The sequence below is a fragment of the Heterodontus francisci genome, chromosome 13 (assembly GCF_036365525.1).
Source record: "Heterodontus francisci isolate sHetFra1 chromosome 13, sHetFra1.hap1, whole genome shotgun sequence".
Taxonomy (NCBI): domain Eukaryota; kingdom Metazoa; phylum Chordata; class Chondrichthyes; order Heterodontiformes; family Heterodontidae; genus Heterodontus; species Heterodontus francisci.
Genome location: NC_090383.1, coordinates 107,476,385 through 107,494,999, shown reverse-complemented (window position 1 = coordinate 107,494,999; position 18,615 = coordinate 107,476,385). Strand labels below are relative to the sequence as shown.

The following is an 18,615-nucleotide window of genomic DNA, read 5'->3' as shown; positions in this document are numbered from 1 at the left end:
TGAGGACATGGATTTCAGCTTTATATATGGCCCAGGGGTTGTACAGAAGACATTAAAGATATAGCCCATTAAGACAAAAGGTTTCCCGATGAACAGAAATATTATACTCCTCCCCCACTATCGGGGGTGGGGGGGCAAAATAATCTGCTCCTGCACAAGTCTCAGTGGAACTGTTGCCCTGTCCTGTGGATGACCGACAGCTAACATCATGGGGAGAAAGCACCTGCTGCAAATGTAAATCTGCACTCTCACAGGGAAGGCCTTCCTGCAGTATAATGGCAGCATATTTTAATACAGCACTCTGTAGAGAAGCAGGTTAATCCAACTAAGCATATCTTATAGAGCGGGCAACGGGCCGGCTATGAATACTTGGTTAAATACTTGCAGGGGAGAAAATTGGCAGGGCAAGGGGAAATGGCAGGGCAATGGATAGGCTTTTCAAAGATTCTGCACAGGCATGATTAGAATGTGCTGCGAGACTCAATGCTATATTTCTACGTGATAAATCCCACCTCTGACAATTTTAGTGTTGTTCGGTCCAGTGACATCAGTGTTCTCACAAACACACACACACATACACACACTCACACATATACACACACACAGACACACCTTGCTCCCAACCTCGATACGCACAAGGTCGGCAACAAAAGAACACAGGAACAGGAGTAGGCCTTTCAGTCCCTCGATCCTGTTATACAGGAACAGCAGGAGGCCACTAAGGCCCCCCTCGGGCCTGTTACACAGGAACAGGAGTAGGCCTTTCAGCCCCTCAAACCTATTCTGCCAGTCAATGTAGACCATGACTGATGTGTATTTTAAATCCTTCCATCTGCCTTGGTTCCATATCCCTTAATACCTGCACCTAATACACATATCTTTCAATACCCTTCCTATGTTACCAAAGTGACTACACTTCAAAAGTATTTGATTGGCTGTAAAGTGTTTTGGGATGTCCTGAGGTTGTGTAAGGCTCTATACAAATGAAAGTCTTTCTTTTATTTTTAACAACAGTCTGAGCCAGATATTTGTTTTTCTAAGAGTCAAAGTTACAAATTTTTATAATGATTAAATTAACTGTAATTTTCTGATCCTTATTCCTGATCTATCGTTCAAGTACTTCTGCAATCCAAGAGTAAATCATCACAGCCCTTTCTATCCCTCCATTTTTCTGGCTCTTACTTATCCACTCCACCTTTGTTGGGGAATGCTCCTTGTTTATCAGTGATCCAGGCAATTTACTTATATACCCGGAGAGTGATTGTTACTCGGCTATTTGCGTAAGCAGACATTAAAAAGAACAAGGCCCAGATTTACCCAGCATTTACGCCTGTGAAGTGAGCAGATATTGCAGCTTCCCAATGTTCAACCAAGAACCGCAGCTATTGTCCAGGAAAATAAGACCGTTCTCTGTCCTTGTAATCGTGAATTGCAGCCCACCAGCGCAATACGTGCCTTCTACCGTAACAATAAAGTACTGATACTGGTGTTTGTGGAAAATGGTTAAGTCACCTGCAGACTAAACACAGCCCAAACGCATTATTATAAGCTTGACAGAGCTGAAGCAATAGGTTATTAAGGTTTGTCTTCTCCTATGGGCTATGAAGAAGCTGCAATTGAACCACGGAAACACTTGTCATAATGACAGGTGTGCAATAACAGTTTGTTACTTTACTTTGGTGGACAGGGGATGGGTGGGGGGGGGGGCGGGGGGGGGGGGGGAGCCTAAGGAGGTTACAATTTCTGGGATTCATAAGATAGGAGATATCAATGCAAACATCCAACTGAATTAGAGGGCCACAGACCATGTTAAATAACCCATACAATGACTCTGATCCATCTACCAAAATATACCAGCAGAATGACTACCACACTCCATAGATCTAAACGCATTGTCCGTGTGGCAACGAGTGCCAGGGCACCCTCTCAGCCTGGAAAATGGTAGATCTGTAGAGAATATATTCTTGGCATGACAGCAGTCCAGGTTGGTTTCTTCATGGAGCCCGGAGCTCCTCACAAAAATAAATTCAAATTGACCTTCTGGGCTCCTCTTCATCAGCTCCGTGACCACCAAAACGGCAATCCGGCTCTTGCTTACGCAACTGGACCAATTGATTTGCTGTCTGACTGGCCAGCAATAAGTCCCTGGAGAGACAGCACCGGCCAGGCCATCGGTGGGAAGGGGGTGCTAAGACGTACCCCACTATTTTTTTTAGGGCCCTGCTGTCACATTTCCATCTGCCAGAAAAGCTCCCTCCACACAAGGGACCCAACAGCAGCTCATGTTGCCGATGAATATGGAGAGGTCTGCTCTCCCAAGTTAAGGTCATCTATATTAAACATTAGCATCAATATCAGAAGCACTGGGCATGGCATTCAACAGCAATCTATCAGTGTAAAACTGTCTTCTGTTTTAACTCAACCCTGCAGACTGTCAGACCCAATAATCTTTTTCTATACAGGCTCCCAAATGACGCTGGTAGTTCATTAAAAATATGCTCACGCACGCCAAAAACGATCAGAAGAAATAGATGGAAATTAAAAATAGGTGTTAATGTTCTTTTTTTGTTTTAGAGGTCTGCGATTCCTTCAAACAAAGATTTCTAATGGCAACACTCGCTCTTTTAGCAGAATTAATTCAGTGCTGCTCAGCTCTTCGTGTATCAATGCCTGAAATGTCTCAATTCAGGAAATGTACATCCCATCAGCTTACCCTTCACCTCTGTCGCAGCTACATACAGACTCATACTGCTATGTGCACACAGACAAACACAACCTTAATAATGGTATGGCTTGTGTCCAACACAGCACTCCAAGGGCAAACAAAAATACACATGCCCAGCTAACAAGATTAACACTGGAAGCTCCCTGTACCATGGTGTGGGCTTTCCTGCAATACGTCTCTTGTAATATACCGAAGAAAGCCTACTGAAAAGAAATCATTTTAAAAATTATAACTCCAGGCTCTGAGCTTTGGCTGCCAGGAGGTCACATTGGGAAGATGGGCAAGCGCCCCCATAAATGCAGTATGTGTGTGCAAAATTAAAGCTAGAAATTGTTTGACGAAGCAATGCTTCCAATGCCACTAAATTCTTTCAGCAATTTGCACAGATAGAATAAACTCCCCCACCCATCCCCTGCCCCACCACCATCACTTCCCACGGATGCTGCATGCTCCAGTGATTTTTGCACAGAAATTTGTTTTCACAGCGAGGAACACCAGTCAGCAAGGTGCAATACCCCAGTACTGCTGAGTTCATCCAAGTCACTGGCATGGGTGTTATATGCCTTGAGGTTATATTCAAGGGGTCTTTGCACGTATACCAGTAGCTCCATGGTGGGCAGCCTTGAGGTAAGTACAAGATTTTAGATGTTCTGCATAGCTGGGTTTGATAATCCATTTATGAGTCAATGAGCTGCTAATATCAAACCCCTCCAAAAAAAGCAACTGTTTTAGATGATAAAGTTTGCAATTCTGCAGAAATTAATGGCTGATAGCTTTGGGCTACTAAATGTTCTGTCATTGGTCTCCCTGCTACTGTTCCCTGATGGCTAAAACTTCTATTTGCTGTCTCCTTGTCCCACATGTTGTCACACGCATACAGACCTCTTGCACTCCTGCTCCCAGCCACCACATCACCCCCCACCGCACCCACCCATCTGCTGACTCAGGTAACACTTTGGCAAACAAGAGCTCAACCACATCTGCACAATGGGAGAGGGGTTAACTACAAAATGCGGAAGTATTATGTAGAAGCAACCAGGAATGGGATATATCCTGCATCAGGCTTAATGAATACGGCAAGGGAATTGGTTTGACGTCTGCTCTCGGTGATCATCTATTAACAGCACTTTGGCAGCTCATTTACATGAGATAAACTGTCTCGCTGGAAAAGAGGGAGCATCACTATCAACAAATTTTAAAAAACCAATGGAACAAACTGCAACTTTAACATCCTACTGCTTTCCTATTTTCTCTTTTGTCTATTCCTGTCATTTGGGTGAATAATTGGATGAGTCCAGATGAAAGTACTGAGGAGGACCAGCTGGGAGGAGTTACAGAGCCTGACAGTGTGATGGAGCTGAATTAGCATCAGCAGTGATACAGCCATTAATCCAGAGTGCTTCCACAATCATGCTCTTGTGACTGCATGTTAATTCATCTGGCCTGTACCGTCGAGCCCAGTAACTGCTTTAATGTCGTTAGCACTCACCCGGTAAACCAAAAAAAAACTTTTTAAAAAGTGTTAAATTTAATCACAATTCCTTGTCATCATATTTTAAAGAGAGCCCTGATGGTGAGAGGCTCCCTCCTGGAAGCAATTTAAATTCTCAAATGAACAGCTTTTCTCTGATTCCCATTGCAAGAAGCAGACTCAATATAGACCAAAGCATTCAGGAGTAAAGCACATTGATAAAATACTGCTGAGTGATTGCGTGTTGGAGCTCCAACATGGCCAGTACCAGGGATGCTGCAAGTTTGCACCTGACAAGCCTGGTCGGGCGAGTTCCCAATCTGCCCTGCTCGCAACGTACAGGGCATTGGGAAGTAGGGTAAAAGCACTCAACAACAACTTGCCTTTATATAGCACCTTTAATGCAGTAAAAACATCCCAAGGTGCTTCATAGCAGCATTATCGGACAGAATTTGACGCTGAGCCACATGAAGAGATATTAGGACAGGTGACGAAAAGCTTGGCCAAAGAGTAAGATTTTAAGGAGTGCCTTAAAGGAGGAGAGTGTATGGAGAGGCACAGAAGTTTAGCGAGTGAATTCCAGAGCTGAGGGCCTAGATTACCGAAGGCACAGTCGCCAAAGGTTCAGCGATTAAAATCAGGAATGCACAAGATCTACTCTCAAAACATCTCTTTGCAGCTTGATGCAGAAAATCATTAGAAAGGACTGTATAGCACATTAATATTCCTTGCCTTCTAAGCCAAGGAACAGAGAGTAGCATGGGGAGATGGATGGAGGTGAGTAAGACAATCAGGTAAAATGTGGAGTGTCTTAGCATGAACAGACAAGCAGACTATAATGTCGTGCAGATGAAAGGCTAAATCGGGAGGTTTGTGGAAACACTGTGCTTTGCTGGTGGTTACAGTACTGTTAAGAAGGCCATAGAGAACAAGGAGTGGCTTCTAACCACAGCTGGAATCTAAAAGGTGTTGCTTCTCCCTCACGACTTCCTTATGAAACAACAAATTATTTAACAGCACCAGGCCCAGAGCAGAGAGCAAGCAACATGTTGCTCTTGGCACTCGTTACTGTTCTTTGTCCACAGAAAGAAGTCACAAATAGCATGGCTAGCTGCATGGTACAAATATTCATTGCTGTTATCCTGCCAAAGATTATAAAGACACAAAAGCAAAGCAATGGAATGTGAAACATTTCCTCTGTAATGTCCTCTAGTTGAGAAGGTCGAAAAACCATAAGAGAATGACTCCAAATTGCCAACTCCTCCTCGAATATTTTTCTGGTCTTGCTGAGGCCCACACAGAGACCATTAAAACAACATTTGTCTTATAAAGCACATACATTAACACTAGCTCTGCGTGATCCATCTCATTCATTAGATACATGTAATACTGTGTGCAACATTTGAAGATTTTCTTAAACTAAATCTTCACTGATGTGCGTTAGGAGGGGGGGAAAAAAATCACACTGCCCATCTTGAACTGACAGGCCACAACGATGAACGATAATGTGAACAAGAGTATCGAATGTTCACCGGGCGTGCATGAGGGGATACTGTACAATCACCGTGTTGTAATAACTGTATAAACTGCTAAAGATTTGTTTGCACAATCTATGGCATATTCTGAAACCCTCGTTTATACTACAAATTTATGAAACACTCCTGTCTATTTTAATACTCGATCCCAGTGCCTCGCCTCAACACTCGATCCCAGTGCCTCGCCTCAACACGCGTTTCCAGTGCCTTGCCTCAACACTCAATCCTAGTGCCTCACCTCAACACTCAATCCCAGTGCCTCGCCTCGACATTCGATCCCAGTGCCTCGCCTCGACATTTGATCCCAGTGCCTCGCCTCGACATTCGATCCCAGTGCCTCGCCTCGACATTCGATCCCAGTGCCTCACCTCGACACTCAATCCCAGTGCCTCGCCTCGACACTAAATCCCACTGCTTTTCCTCGACACTCAATCCCAGTGCCTGACCTCAACACTTGCTCCCAGTGCCTCACCTCGATACTCAATCCCACTGCTTTGCCTCAACATTCAATCCCAGTGCCTCACCTCAACACTCAATCCCAGTGCCTCGCCTCAACATTCACATGTAACTCGTTCATTTGCAATACTTCTTTTTGTAGATTATACTTGTTTCCTCATTAGCAGCTGGCGATAAGGAAAGTACTATTAAATTAAAATTTAGCATTAATTACCAGGAAATATTAGTACAATAGAAGCTTTAGGATGCCTTTTCATTTAACTGACACATAAGATGTTTGATCAGATTTTCATTCTTTTGTAATAATTAGCTTCTTGGATACCTCAGACGTGATTTGCTGTGGGGAAACGGTGCAGATTCACCTCTGCCTCTCATCTTAAAATAACAACGGTGGGAAGATTTTGAAGCCACTGCACTGCCCATATCATCAATGCAACAAACTTTGCTTTCTAAATCCAGTAGCTTAGCATCTCAAAAGTGCTCGTGGTTTTGATATTTTCTAAGCCTTGTACTTCTGCCAGGATGAAATCGAAAACGGGGAGTAAAAGAAAAAGTGAGCTCTGAACAACCACCAAGTGCTTTTTTTCATCTTAAATCTATCCCAGATGGCTTCTTGCCGACTGTTTCTGTTCCATTTATGGAACAGCATGCAGAACCACTTCCAGGTCATAACACCAAGATATCAGCCCCAGTTAGATGGGGGGGGGGGGGGGGGGGGGGCGGAGAGAATTCTTAATCTTTCTTACTTTCTTATGTAAACACTTCTGGGTGAACATATGCATCAGATATGTGTGCAACTGACTTTTTAAACTTTGGAAGGGATTTTAATCCATTAAGGAGATTACAGCTGTTAGATCATGCAAATAAAATAACTTGTACTGAGAAATGATTGCCCGCATGATATTGCCAACATAAACAATTCATGTCATGCAGGTACTAATCTGCAGAGTATGTGTCCCCACACATCCTCTCCCTTCTAATCTAATCCATTTAGAATAGTCACTGAAATTGTGTCATCCTTAATGGCTCAGAAGATTTTAACAACCCAATTAAATAAAACAGTAACTTTATTTCTGTTGTGCTGCCTACTGTATTCAATAAGTGAATAAAACCAAGGGAAAATGTTTACACCTAGGCTTAAATAATAAAAGTAGGAATGCTATTATCAATAACTCTCACCAATGGAAGGCCAAGCAATGAAGTTGAGTCCTGGGCTCAAGCCAAGTCCCAACCCTCGAGTGCAGCCTCAATACTGAAAATAGGAAAGTAGAATGTATCAAAAGATTCTTATCAAATGAAAAGATGTTGCATGCACTTAGAAGTTAAATCTAACTGGCCAGGAACAGGTTGAACCCTCATCCCCTACCCGAACCCCACCACAGTTTTTCTTTCTTCTTCACCTGTGGGCCTTCATTCTTACTGGAGTAGCATTCCTCCAACACCGAGTCCAAGACACCATTCTTTATCCGACAGCCTAGGGAGTAAGTGTAAGCAGGCTCATCTATCACAAAGGTCATCGCAGCTGAGCCCAGATGAGAGGCTGAGTAAAGTGGGTCTACATTCTCTGGAGTTTAGAAGAATGAGAGGCGATCTCTTTGAAACATTCAAGAATCTGAAGCAGCTTGACAGGGTAGACACTGAGATGTTGTTTCCGCTGGCTGGGGAATCTAGAACTGGGGGTCACAGTTTCAGGATAAGGGGCCGATCAATTAGGACTGAGATAAGGAGAAATTTCTTCATTCAAAGGATTGTGAATCTTTGGAATTCTCTACCCCAGAGGGTTGTAGATGCTCCATCATTGAGTATTTTTAAGGCTAACAGACAGATATTTGGTCTCTCGGAGAATCAAGGGATATGGCGAGTGGGCGGTAAAGTGGAGTTGAAGCCCAAGGTCAGCCACCATCATATTAAATGGCAGAGCAGGCTCGATGGGCCATATGGTCTAGTCCTGCTCCTGCTTCTTATGTTCATCCAACATCCACACATGTGCACTTTCGGCGCACTGAGGCAGAAGCAATGACAAGATGGACGGGGACATCTCTCATCCTTTCTACTGCACGTGGCAGGAGCAATACGAGCATGACAATGAAAGACAGGTAAAGACCTTCTAGATCATCCAGCCTGTCCCACACAATTGTGATACCTTGTACATCAAAATATACACACTCCCTACCCCCTCCCCAAACCGTGTAATCTCCTGGGAGATAAAAACAGATAAAAACCCAGGCCCATTTGGGGGTAAAAGTCTGGGACCACTGGACATTTAGACACACGGTTGAATCCAACACTGATAAGCAATATCAGTGCTTATACATTCAGCCAAAGGAGTTGGAGAAGAGCATCACTCAGCTCTGTTCCCTTCAGTTGTTTCATACGCATGCTTAGCTGATTTCCAACCAACCTTTCAGACAATCTGATTACTTGCATGTTCCCATCCAGTGATTTTGCCATAGTTATTACCTCGTTGTCTGAAAATGTTTAATTCCTTTCTACACCAATCAGTTCTAATCCTACTTGATTTTACCATCAGTGATATTAAACTGGCAAAAGCCCGCATTAAATATTCCCAGCAGACAAACATGCAATGGATTATAAATGGTTCTGTACAGCAGGGCATTGCTGGCATTTAAGAATAATAAATAAAAGACCTCATCAGCTGATAGCAGAGCGAAAGCCCCTCATAGCAGGGAAATGTGTTCTTTCCTGCATTTCAAACACATATATCTCTTGGATCAATTAACGTCACCTCATGCCAAGTTAGTCTTGCAAAATAAGTTCTGCCAAGTAACAAAAATGCAATCCAACACAAGCTTTCGAACTATTTTACAGAGAACATTATTTCCAGTGTTTGATTTGTTCAACTGTTAGGAGTCTGGAACTGATACAAAAGTGTGAAAGGGGAAACTGGGTGGTGCTGTGTGTTAGTTAGTACACTATCCTTTCATCCAGGGACCTGGGCTTAAATCCAGTCCATGAGCTGTGGCATGAAAGTTTTCTTTCTCTCCCGGCTACATAAGGGTCTGAGACTAAAATGGGCTTCAGACAGTCTCGAATGCGCTGTCAAGAAGCACAATGCAATCCTAGCAAGACACTCAAGGGGTGAAGATTGCCATTGTAGGCTGTAACTAAACTAAATTAAAATCTCGCACAGAGGAATTACATGCCCCACCCAAGCTTCACAGGGATGGCTGATATGAAACCTGGGAATAGTACACCAGAGATAATAGTTTGCAATCAAGGCACTTGTACGGACAGAGGAGAGGGAGCTTTTTTCTATTACTAACATGCAGAGCATTCAGTCCTGACATTGGGTGCGTAAAGCAGAAACATATTCTATTTCCCAGCACAAACATTCCTCACCTTATTGAGCAAGAAATTTAATCAAAAGATAATATTCTGTATGGGTGGAAAGTTGGGGGAATGGGGGGAGGGGCGGTGAAGGGATGGTCAATAAGGAAAAAAAACGCCAAATAACTTCCAGTAAATTCCACAGACTGCCCCCTTCCCATTTTGTTTTTCCACAATCAAGCGGAACCTTTTCAAATATTGCTTTTCAGCAGTGAAATAATGAGACTGCTATGCAGCTATCTGCCAGCACCTGCACATAATCAGGAGCACAAACCCAAACAAAGTCATCAAATATTTGTTTTCAGCAGATCAAGAACAAAACAACAGGTCCCTCTGTGCAATGACTGTATAAGGATGTTGGGTGAGGTATATCTGCTTTAATATCTTCCTCAGACACTGTCGCGGCTAATTTACACCCATGCAATTAGCAAGGATTTCCTTTTGTTCCCAGAAGGAAAACAGAAATTCATCTACAAACACACCTATGAATCAACACTTCAGCCTCCAAAACCTTACAAATTAACCATTACTAGCAAGGTAAGGTTCAATCAAATTTGTAACAGATTCAGAACGCAAGAATCCTAATAAATTTTAAAATGCAACAATATTATCTGTTCACAAGCCTCATTTGTCCTGTTTGAAGGATTCTCAGGATTAATTACCACAGTGGCTATACTTCAACAGTACTGCATGAACTATAAAATGCTTTGGCACGTCCTGATATTATGAAAGGCGCTATATAAATGAAAGCCCTTTCCTTTTAACAAAAATAAACCCATCCTTCCCAAAGGTGGGAAACAATGCTGTTTTGTGTTTCCTTTACCACGACACCTCTGCTTTGAAAGAACAAAGTGGCTACAATACCAAAGAATGCAATGGGTTATTTGTGCAGATGTACCTGCTACTCACCTCTGGAACGCAGATTTAAAAACTGGGGTCTTCACGCCCTAACACATCCCCGAGCCCATCAAATTTCTATCTATCTGTCAGTGGATTTCTGACCCTTTCCCTGTTTACTGACTTATTAGCATGTTATTTTTGTTGTTATATACACTACTGAAGCATGCTTTCCAACAAGTAAATAGGGGCGATTTTATCCGCACCCCCCCACCTCTCCAGTGCCTGTTAAGAATAGGGCATGCGGGGTGGGGGTGGGGAGTAAAACAGAGGTCGCGCCCTGCTCTCCTGCTTGCCACCACACTCACGTCAGCCACTATTTTAATTCGCAGATTCCAGAAGGCATGTTGAGGCCCTCGCTGTGGATTTGTCTGTTTAAGGCATGCTGCTCCTTTAAACCAAGCTAAAGGTTGGTGCTGGTGTTGCGGTTGGCTAGGTGTAAGACATCCCGTTCACAATAACCTGCTTGGAAAGTTTTTTAATTCCTCCTCGCGTAGGACAGGGCACAATGGCAAATGCCACTTGGCTTTCGGTTGAGTGCGGATATTTTGGACTTTTGGAACTGCCAGTGGTTGTTATAACTGCGCTTATTAAAAGCGGCCAATTTGTTCACTGTACCATACAGCAGTGGTTTGCACACTTTTTGTGTACAGAGGAATGTCCTGCAAACATTAACACATGCCCGGGAACCCAAGGAGTCATTTTCTGCTATTGGACCTACCAACAGGAGCATTGCCAGCCCAGTCATTCTACTGCTAACAATCAGGCAAACTGCAACATGTTGCATAGATATATAATGATGGAAACATTTTAAAATCCAAAACACTGAATTAAAATGCTAAACAGAGTGTGCCATTTTTAATGTGCTGTAACATGGGAATTCCTGTTCCCCCCTGAAAATCTGACCTTGTTTCTGAAGCCGCTACCTCACCTCTCATGCTAACTGATACAAGGGCAATGAGGAGAGCCAGGCTAAAGGAGAGTGTTGGCTAAATCTGTGCTTTTGCTTGATCAAAATGGTGCAACAGCTGCTGTGGATGATAGCAGGGGTTTAAGGATACAGTTATAGAGAGACTAACAAATGAAATCTGTATTCATTGAAGGGGGGCGGGGTGGGGTGGTGTTGACGTAGAACCGCTCAAATTATGAAAGGGGTTGAGATTAAACTGTTTGCAGTAAGGGGAATAATTTCAATACTAAGACTGGACACACAAAGAATCAGGTCTAAAAATCCCTCCACTGCCTTTGCAACCTCCTCTAGACCTATGGGGGTAAAATTCAACTGGGTGCAGGAGAAAAACAGGCTATTGACTTCAATGGAAGGGGAAACTGGGTGCGGTGTAGAAACAAGCAGCACATCTGCTATTATCTCTGTCGACGTTGAATCTTGCCAGTGCTCTAATCCTTCAATCTTCAAGCTCTGACCTGCTGCATGTGCTCCTGTCCTTCCACTCTACCCATCAGTTGTGCAGCCTTCAATTCTCTTGCCCAGCACTCCAATTCCTTCTGTAAACACCTCTGTCTTTGCTACATAGCTTCTCACCTTCAAAAGCCTCCTTGAAACCTTACTTGTCAACCACGTGTTCAGCCATATCCCTTTAACATCTCTCCTAGTTCTGATTGGGTCTGATATTCCCCAAACTGTGAATCACTTTTGAGGGATTGTTCTTAAAAGCAGTTTTTTTTCCATGTGAAAGGTGAGTGGTGATTGGGGGAACTAGAAAAATATTACAGGGTACAGGAAAAGCAGGGAAATGGGATCCCAATGGATAGTTCCAGATCTTATGAATGACTTCCCTCAATGTTGAAATTTCTGTAAAACTGACTTAACAGATCTACAGAAATAACAGCTAGGTAACAAATGGAAATTTAAGAAAAATAACTTCAGCTTCACAGTACACAGAATTCTGTGATAGAACAGAGGCTTTCAACTAAATTATAGGTACAAACAGTGAGAGAGAGGAAATCTGGCCTTTAGTGGGTATGGAATGAAGACAGATGTCAGTCTAAAGAACTCTACAGAATGACCTCACCAATTCTCTAGCTGCCTACACCCACTAAACTGTCAGTTTATATATGTGGCCAATGTTTAGTGTGATCGGGGATAGACGACAATGCCAAATTTACAACTCCTAATCTGAAGTGCTCTATTGATGTTCAGTGCTTACTCACCTTCAATCCGTTTTAACGCTGAGAGGCAGCTTTCCTGACTGGGAAAGACAAATGGATTGCTACAGGTTCGAATGGTATCGCACTCACACTTCCCATTGACTATGTTGCAGCCTGTTGCTAGGTTTTCATTGCAGGGCTCAAGTCCAAGAAGTTGGTCGTCTTCCCAGCTCTCGTCTAAAAGAAAAGTATTCTCAGAACATGGCCAGGATCAAAATAAGCCTACAATTTGCATGTTGCTGTAAACTGTGCTTAAGCATCAAACAAGTCACAATCTTGGCACTAGTTTAGTCACCAATTTATGGATTGCTCCTAAATATTTGTTTATATGTGACATATGTAGGGCTCTCTCTAACTCTCAATAACTAATGATTTTCCACATGATTTGGCTTCCAAAGTTCTTTAAAATGTTCTTTCTTTAAAGCATTTACATTCACTTAATGCTTTATTGAGGAATATCAGAGGGGGAGGGAGATAATAAATGAAAGTACTTAAATCTTCCATGTATGTCCTACAATGTTTACGTTTTGAATAGCACAGTGCCTTTAAAAGTAATTTGCATTCAAAGATTCCTCTCCACAATAATAAGGCCAGAATTTATCATTTGCGATGTGTGGCACAGGTGTGATGAAGAGGGAACCACACAGAGTGCAGTCACTGGTTAGCTGCAAGTCATTCACAGTTATTGCAATTTTATTTTCACTTCACCCATTTGGAATATTCTTCAGTTAACAAAGAGCATATTAAATCATGACAGGTGCAGATTTAAAAAGAAAACGGAATTGATCTTTTCCTGCACTGCGGGTCACATTTTATACATTCACATGGAACCTCTGTAAACACAATTATGTGATATGGTAAAAAATATTTGATAGTTAATTTTACATTTGTTTACATATTTATGTTGAATTCTGTTTATACCCATGTGTTTTTTCCCCAATTTTTTCATCTCCCGTATCTGCTGACTCATGTTACGCTTCAGTTCTACAGGTACCAGGAGTTCTTCAGTACCGCCCCCATGTGTCCATTATGTGCGCGTTTAGACCAAGTGCTGACAGACTACTGATGCACCTTGGCTGTGCCAGATTGTGCCCTTGTCTGACTTGCATCTTTCAGCTCACTAGATATCGACATGGGGCAGGACCTTGTGCTGACTGTCTCTCCCCTCCATTTCAAGAACTGTCTTTTCCCTGATCCCCGCCCATCTGAACGGACAACTGATGCACTCTCAGTGCTCCTCTGGCCGAGATCAGCTATGTTAGTGCATACTGGAGAATGAACTGGGGCTCTGCTGATGTAGATGGTTCAGCATCATCCCACACCCTGCATTTACCCACCAAGGCCACTAGGGGAGCTTTCTTATACCACCACACTGATGGCATCATCTCATCAATAATAAAGTTTCTCTTTGCATTTCATGGAAATACCATGAAGGAGAACTATGATACTGCAAGAAATAAAAAAAAAGTTTCATAGGGATAACAGCATAATCAATGCAACAACTTAATTCAGGTTTAAAAATACTGGAAATAGCACCACAGAATCACAGTAATTATACAGATGGAGGATATCTGATCCACAGTTCCTCAGCTGGAGCTACCTGCTCTAATCACATTTCCCTACTTTTTCTACCTATCCTTTTATATTCTTCCTTTCCAATTACTTATCCAATTCTTTTGAAATGATGCTACAATCTCTGTCTTGATAGCCACACTTGTAGTAAAAGAATTCCAAAGTGTTCTGATATCCCTCTGAGTGAAAAGATTTCTTTCAGCTTTCCCTTCATTCTAGTGACATCAGCATATTGTAGCTCCCAAGTCCCAGGCAGCACAAAATACAATGCTGGCTCTTGCAATCAGCATGCTTCTTCCCCTTACTGGCCCTTCAATTGTAACCAGGAACCTGTATAGGTTCTTCTCAGTAGACTGAGCACGAGGGAGGTCACCAGCTGGAACAATAGACTGCTCGCACACTCTATTACAGTCAATACAATATACAACACTTACTCATTTTTGAATAAAAATTTTTGTGGGACTGAAGTCATGAATGAATATTATAGAAAAACTTAATTGTGAAATTTACCCCTTTAATTTAAAGTGGAGTATAAATATGGTAATAAATCCGACAGTGACTGCATTATCCCACTTGCACTGTGCACCACATCTCAATTATCATATAATTCTCATAGGCTATCAGGTTTGTAAGATTTATAATACATTTTCCCTCTTTTCGTGTCAATGTTCTCTTCTCTTATACAGGCACTAACTCCTTATTGGGATAAGGTTCCACAGATCTTATAGTTTCTCCTCTTTTCCTGTCAATGTTTTCTCCTATTATAAGCAACTGACTCCTTTCAGACTGTGGTTGCCCTTTGGTACCTCACCCAAGTGGTCAGTAGTCCAATGTCAGTTTTACCTGACTGCAGGTGGCACCCGGCTAAGCCTAATTCTGTCCTCATCCTGTCAGGTGTCCAGCTGAGGTCACTGGACACTGATTCAGGCCAGTAGATTTGTCCTTTGCTAACCTGAGGATGATGAGGCCAAGCACAGCATCCTTACTACCGCACCAGCTGAAATCTGCTAATCATGATATTGGCTAGGGCCTGGGCTGCATGGTTCAGCTACTCACTGAGTTAAACTTGCTGAGGCATTGTGGAGCCTTAAATAACACCTTTAATTGTCATCTCCTGCCAACTTCTGCTTCAGAAATTCACGCCAAAATTAAAGACATATAAAACACAAACAAAAACATTGTTTTGTTTAAAAGTTAGGAAGTTCAGCTCGTGGGTTTAGGTTCTGCTAGATCTACTTACTCTCCTTTGTGTCATCTTAAACTCTCAACTCTTGTTTTGCTGTATCATGTGCTTGAGGCTTGGACCTGAGCCCGAAAAGTTCCCAATGGTGCAGTAAAGGAAATCCTTGGGATATGAAGGAGAGAGGGTCAGGGGCTCTAAACTTTCAGGATAAGAAAGGGAAAAAAAACGCTGACATTCCTGCTGCCTAGGAATTTGGAGGAAAACCCCAGCCGCCAAAGCCAACTGTTAAGTTACCTTTACAAAACAAATTTTTCACGTATACATAACTTCCAACACCACACTACCAGCCTGAAACAACGTTAGATGATTGGTAACTGCGACAGCAGCTAGACAAATGACCGATCGATTGAAGTTCCTGGAGCAGAGATTTTTGAATTCAATTTTTGTTTTGTTTGCTCCATCCTGAGAATTTCTTTCCCAAGACTCATTGCTGCCACCTGTCTTTCAAGAATGAAAGCTCACAAAGTCTCTTGCTGCACTTGAAGATTAATAGGAAGAATAAACGGGAGGGGGGGGGGGGGGGGGAGGCAAGAGATTTGAAAAGTATTCGCAACGTATTTTCTTAAACCACTGTCCTCTCGAGAAAGACGCAACCTTTGTTCTACTTTTAGACATATTGGGTTGACTGAATAAAATTAGATCTGCCCGGATCACACCGAAGCCAAATTTGCAAAAGGCAACTGTTTTCAATATATTTGAAAAATTGGATGGCATTGATGTTTTCACATCTCTCGCCAATTTGGTTCTATGAAGTTTCCAAAAAAAAAACAGACCCTGCATTTAAAGTCACCCCGATCTTATTTACAAAGCTAGGTCCAGGTCTGGTGCAAATTATACTGAGTACGTGATAAGATTGAGCACTAGATTTCGAGGCTACTTGCAATATACAATTCACTAAGTGGGAAGCGTGCTTCACCTTACCCAATATATTAAGCTCATCTTAATATTAACCTAATGAATAGCCATGAAGCGGCTGGCGTGGGGTCGACACCCGGAATGATGCATTCTCCCTTTAAGAAATGACGGAGTGACTTACACTAAAGGAATGGGTGAAAGTTATCATGAAAAGTTCCTGGTGCGCTTGTTTTGTGTGTGTATGAGAGAGATTGCTCTGCAGTCCGTTTAAACACACGGAGAGAAACAAGCTTTGCATCCGACATCGCAGTGTCTTGCAGCTGAGCTTCCGCGAGGCTCTCAAATCTGAGGAGCTGATCCACAAACAGACATAGCAAACATTCCTGTCAAAAAAAAAAACCCCCTCAACAGCCCACAGTAGCACCGGATCCCCAAAAAATAGCAAGGAATCTGTTAGAAACAAAAAAAAAGGGATCGCCGACAGATTCTAACAGATCACAGACTCACTGAGCTGGAATGTGTGTTTATATATATATATATATATATATAAAGTGCACCGCTGTGCAGATCATTTCGGAGCATCACACCAAGGCAAAAAAAAACACCCCATGCAGTCAACATACCCGAGCAGAACCACGATGAAGACAGCAAAGCCGCAGAAAGGTGCATTGCTTTATGAAAATACAGTAACCAAGGGCCAAGCGGTCTTGCTTCCCACCGGCCAGGGCGAAGGCTGCACAAACGTTAATTTGAAATATATTTGGATGACCGCAAGAAGATAAAACAGAATAAACAGGCCGGCGAGAACACCGTCCCCCACCCACCCCTCCTCCTCCTCCCCACAAAAATGAGAAAACAGCAACTGGAGTTAACTTCACTCGATCAAGTTAACGGCATGCCATCGCGCCATGTTAAAACTCCGCGCTGAGTTAAAGCTACCTTCGCAAATGCCGACTTGGTAGCCGGTGATGGAATCGCCATTGAAAGGCGGTCTGATAACACACCGGAGGCCTCGGTCGCAAGTCCCGTACAGACCGTACACTCCGCCGCAGGTCTCGTTCTTCTGCTTGGCACAGATGGAGCAGCAGCCGCAAAAGTCCATCACGATACTCCCCGGGCAGTGCCTGGACCCCTCGCACTTGGATTCCTCGCAAGGTAAGCACACAATAGCCCGGCCACTCTGCGCCAATAAATGCAGAAGGTGCAGGACTGCCACCAACTTGGCAACCAGGTACATCCCAGAAGGAAACATTTTCGCACTGCCTTTTTAATATAAAAAGAACTTTTTAATTCTTCTTTATCAAAAAAAAAATCACAGCGAAAGTTTTCTTTTTTAAAAAAAACCAACTCCTGGATGTTGATCGACACGATCACTTCACAGATGCCCAGTGCCTCTTCAACACAAGACAGCAATATGCAGAGAAAACGAGAAACACGGTTTTTCTCTTCACCCCCTCTCCTCAAAAAATAAAACCAAAAGTTTTCTTCCTGCTTAAAGACTTCCAGCAAAGTTGATCCGGCTTCTTATTTTCTTTCTTCCTCCACTTTCTCTCCAAACAGAATCGGGATTGTCCTTTTCAAAACTGCGAAACTTCTTCCACAATTTTTTTTTTGTCGTTGCGGGGATTCCGATTTTTTTTTATATATATATGTTGCTGTTGCTGCGAGTGCGGTTTTTATGTTCGGATGCAAAAGGGTTTTGTTTTCCTCTTTTCTTTCTCCTCAAAGTGAGCGGAATTTCCTCGCAGCTGGAGAGAGGGAGCGAGCGGGCGATCTTAGCGAGTGCCTTGGCGGACTGTCATTCGAGGGTTGGGTTTAATAGCAGAGCTCGGACTGGAGTGAGTGAGTGAGTGAGTGAGTGGCGCTGGGTCTGTACACACACATTGACACACCAACCAACCCAACTCAAGCCCAACCAGCCAAGCGCAATCCCGCCCTCTGCCACACACACGTCAATCTACCCCCGCCGCTATTGTGACGTCCAGCGGCCGTCCAGCGGCCTTCCCGCCCCTTTCCCCGCCCCCGCCACCTCTCCCCCGCCGCGGATTGGTCAGCACCGCAGACAATATGCAAAACAAACCCCGCCCACCCTCCCCCTCTTCCTTCCCCCCCCCCGCCAGCCCCGAGCGGCGAAGAGCATAGAGCGCAGGCGCGCATTCCACACATTGTTACAGCCTGATTGAGGAGCGAGGACAAAAAAAAAATCCGCTGCAAATTCTCTCGCCTTCTCTCTTCTAGCTGCTGTGTCCAGCCTGACGGAATTGTGTGTGTAAAATGCAGGAGTAATAGGTGAAATTCTGGAAGGCTGGTGGTTCGTAAATGCCACATGTAAAAGTCCCATCAT

The 18,615-nt window shown here is 43.2% G+C and overlaps 1 protein-coding gene across 5 annotated transcripts in view; it reads right to left on the bottom strand.

Moving 5' to 3' along the window:
• crim1 (cysteine rich transmembrane BMP regulator 1 (chordin-like)) overlaps nt 1-18,176 on the bottom strand; it is a 215,348-nt gene extending 197,172 nt beyond the window's left edge. For 3 of the 5 annotated variants that reach the window (XM_068045359.1, XM_068045361.1, XM_068045363.1), the window contains exons 1-2: nt 17,211-18,176; nt 12,605-12,778 (exon numbers count right to left, since the gene is read on the bottom strand). In XM_068045359.1, coding sequence (XP_067901460.1) covers nt 12,605-12,778; nt 17,211-17,523 — 487 coding nt within the window. In that variant the 5' untranslated portion in view covers nt 17,524-18,176. The remainder of the gene's footprint in view (nt 1-12,604; nt 12,779-17,210) is intronic. The other 2 variants (XM_068045360.1, XM_068045364.1) reach the window with 1 other exon arrangement.
• Between the last annotated feature and the right edge of the window lie 439 nt (nt 18,177-18,615).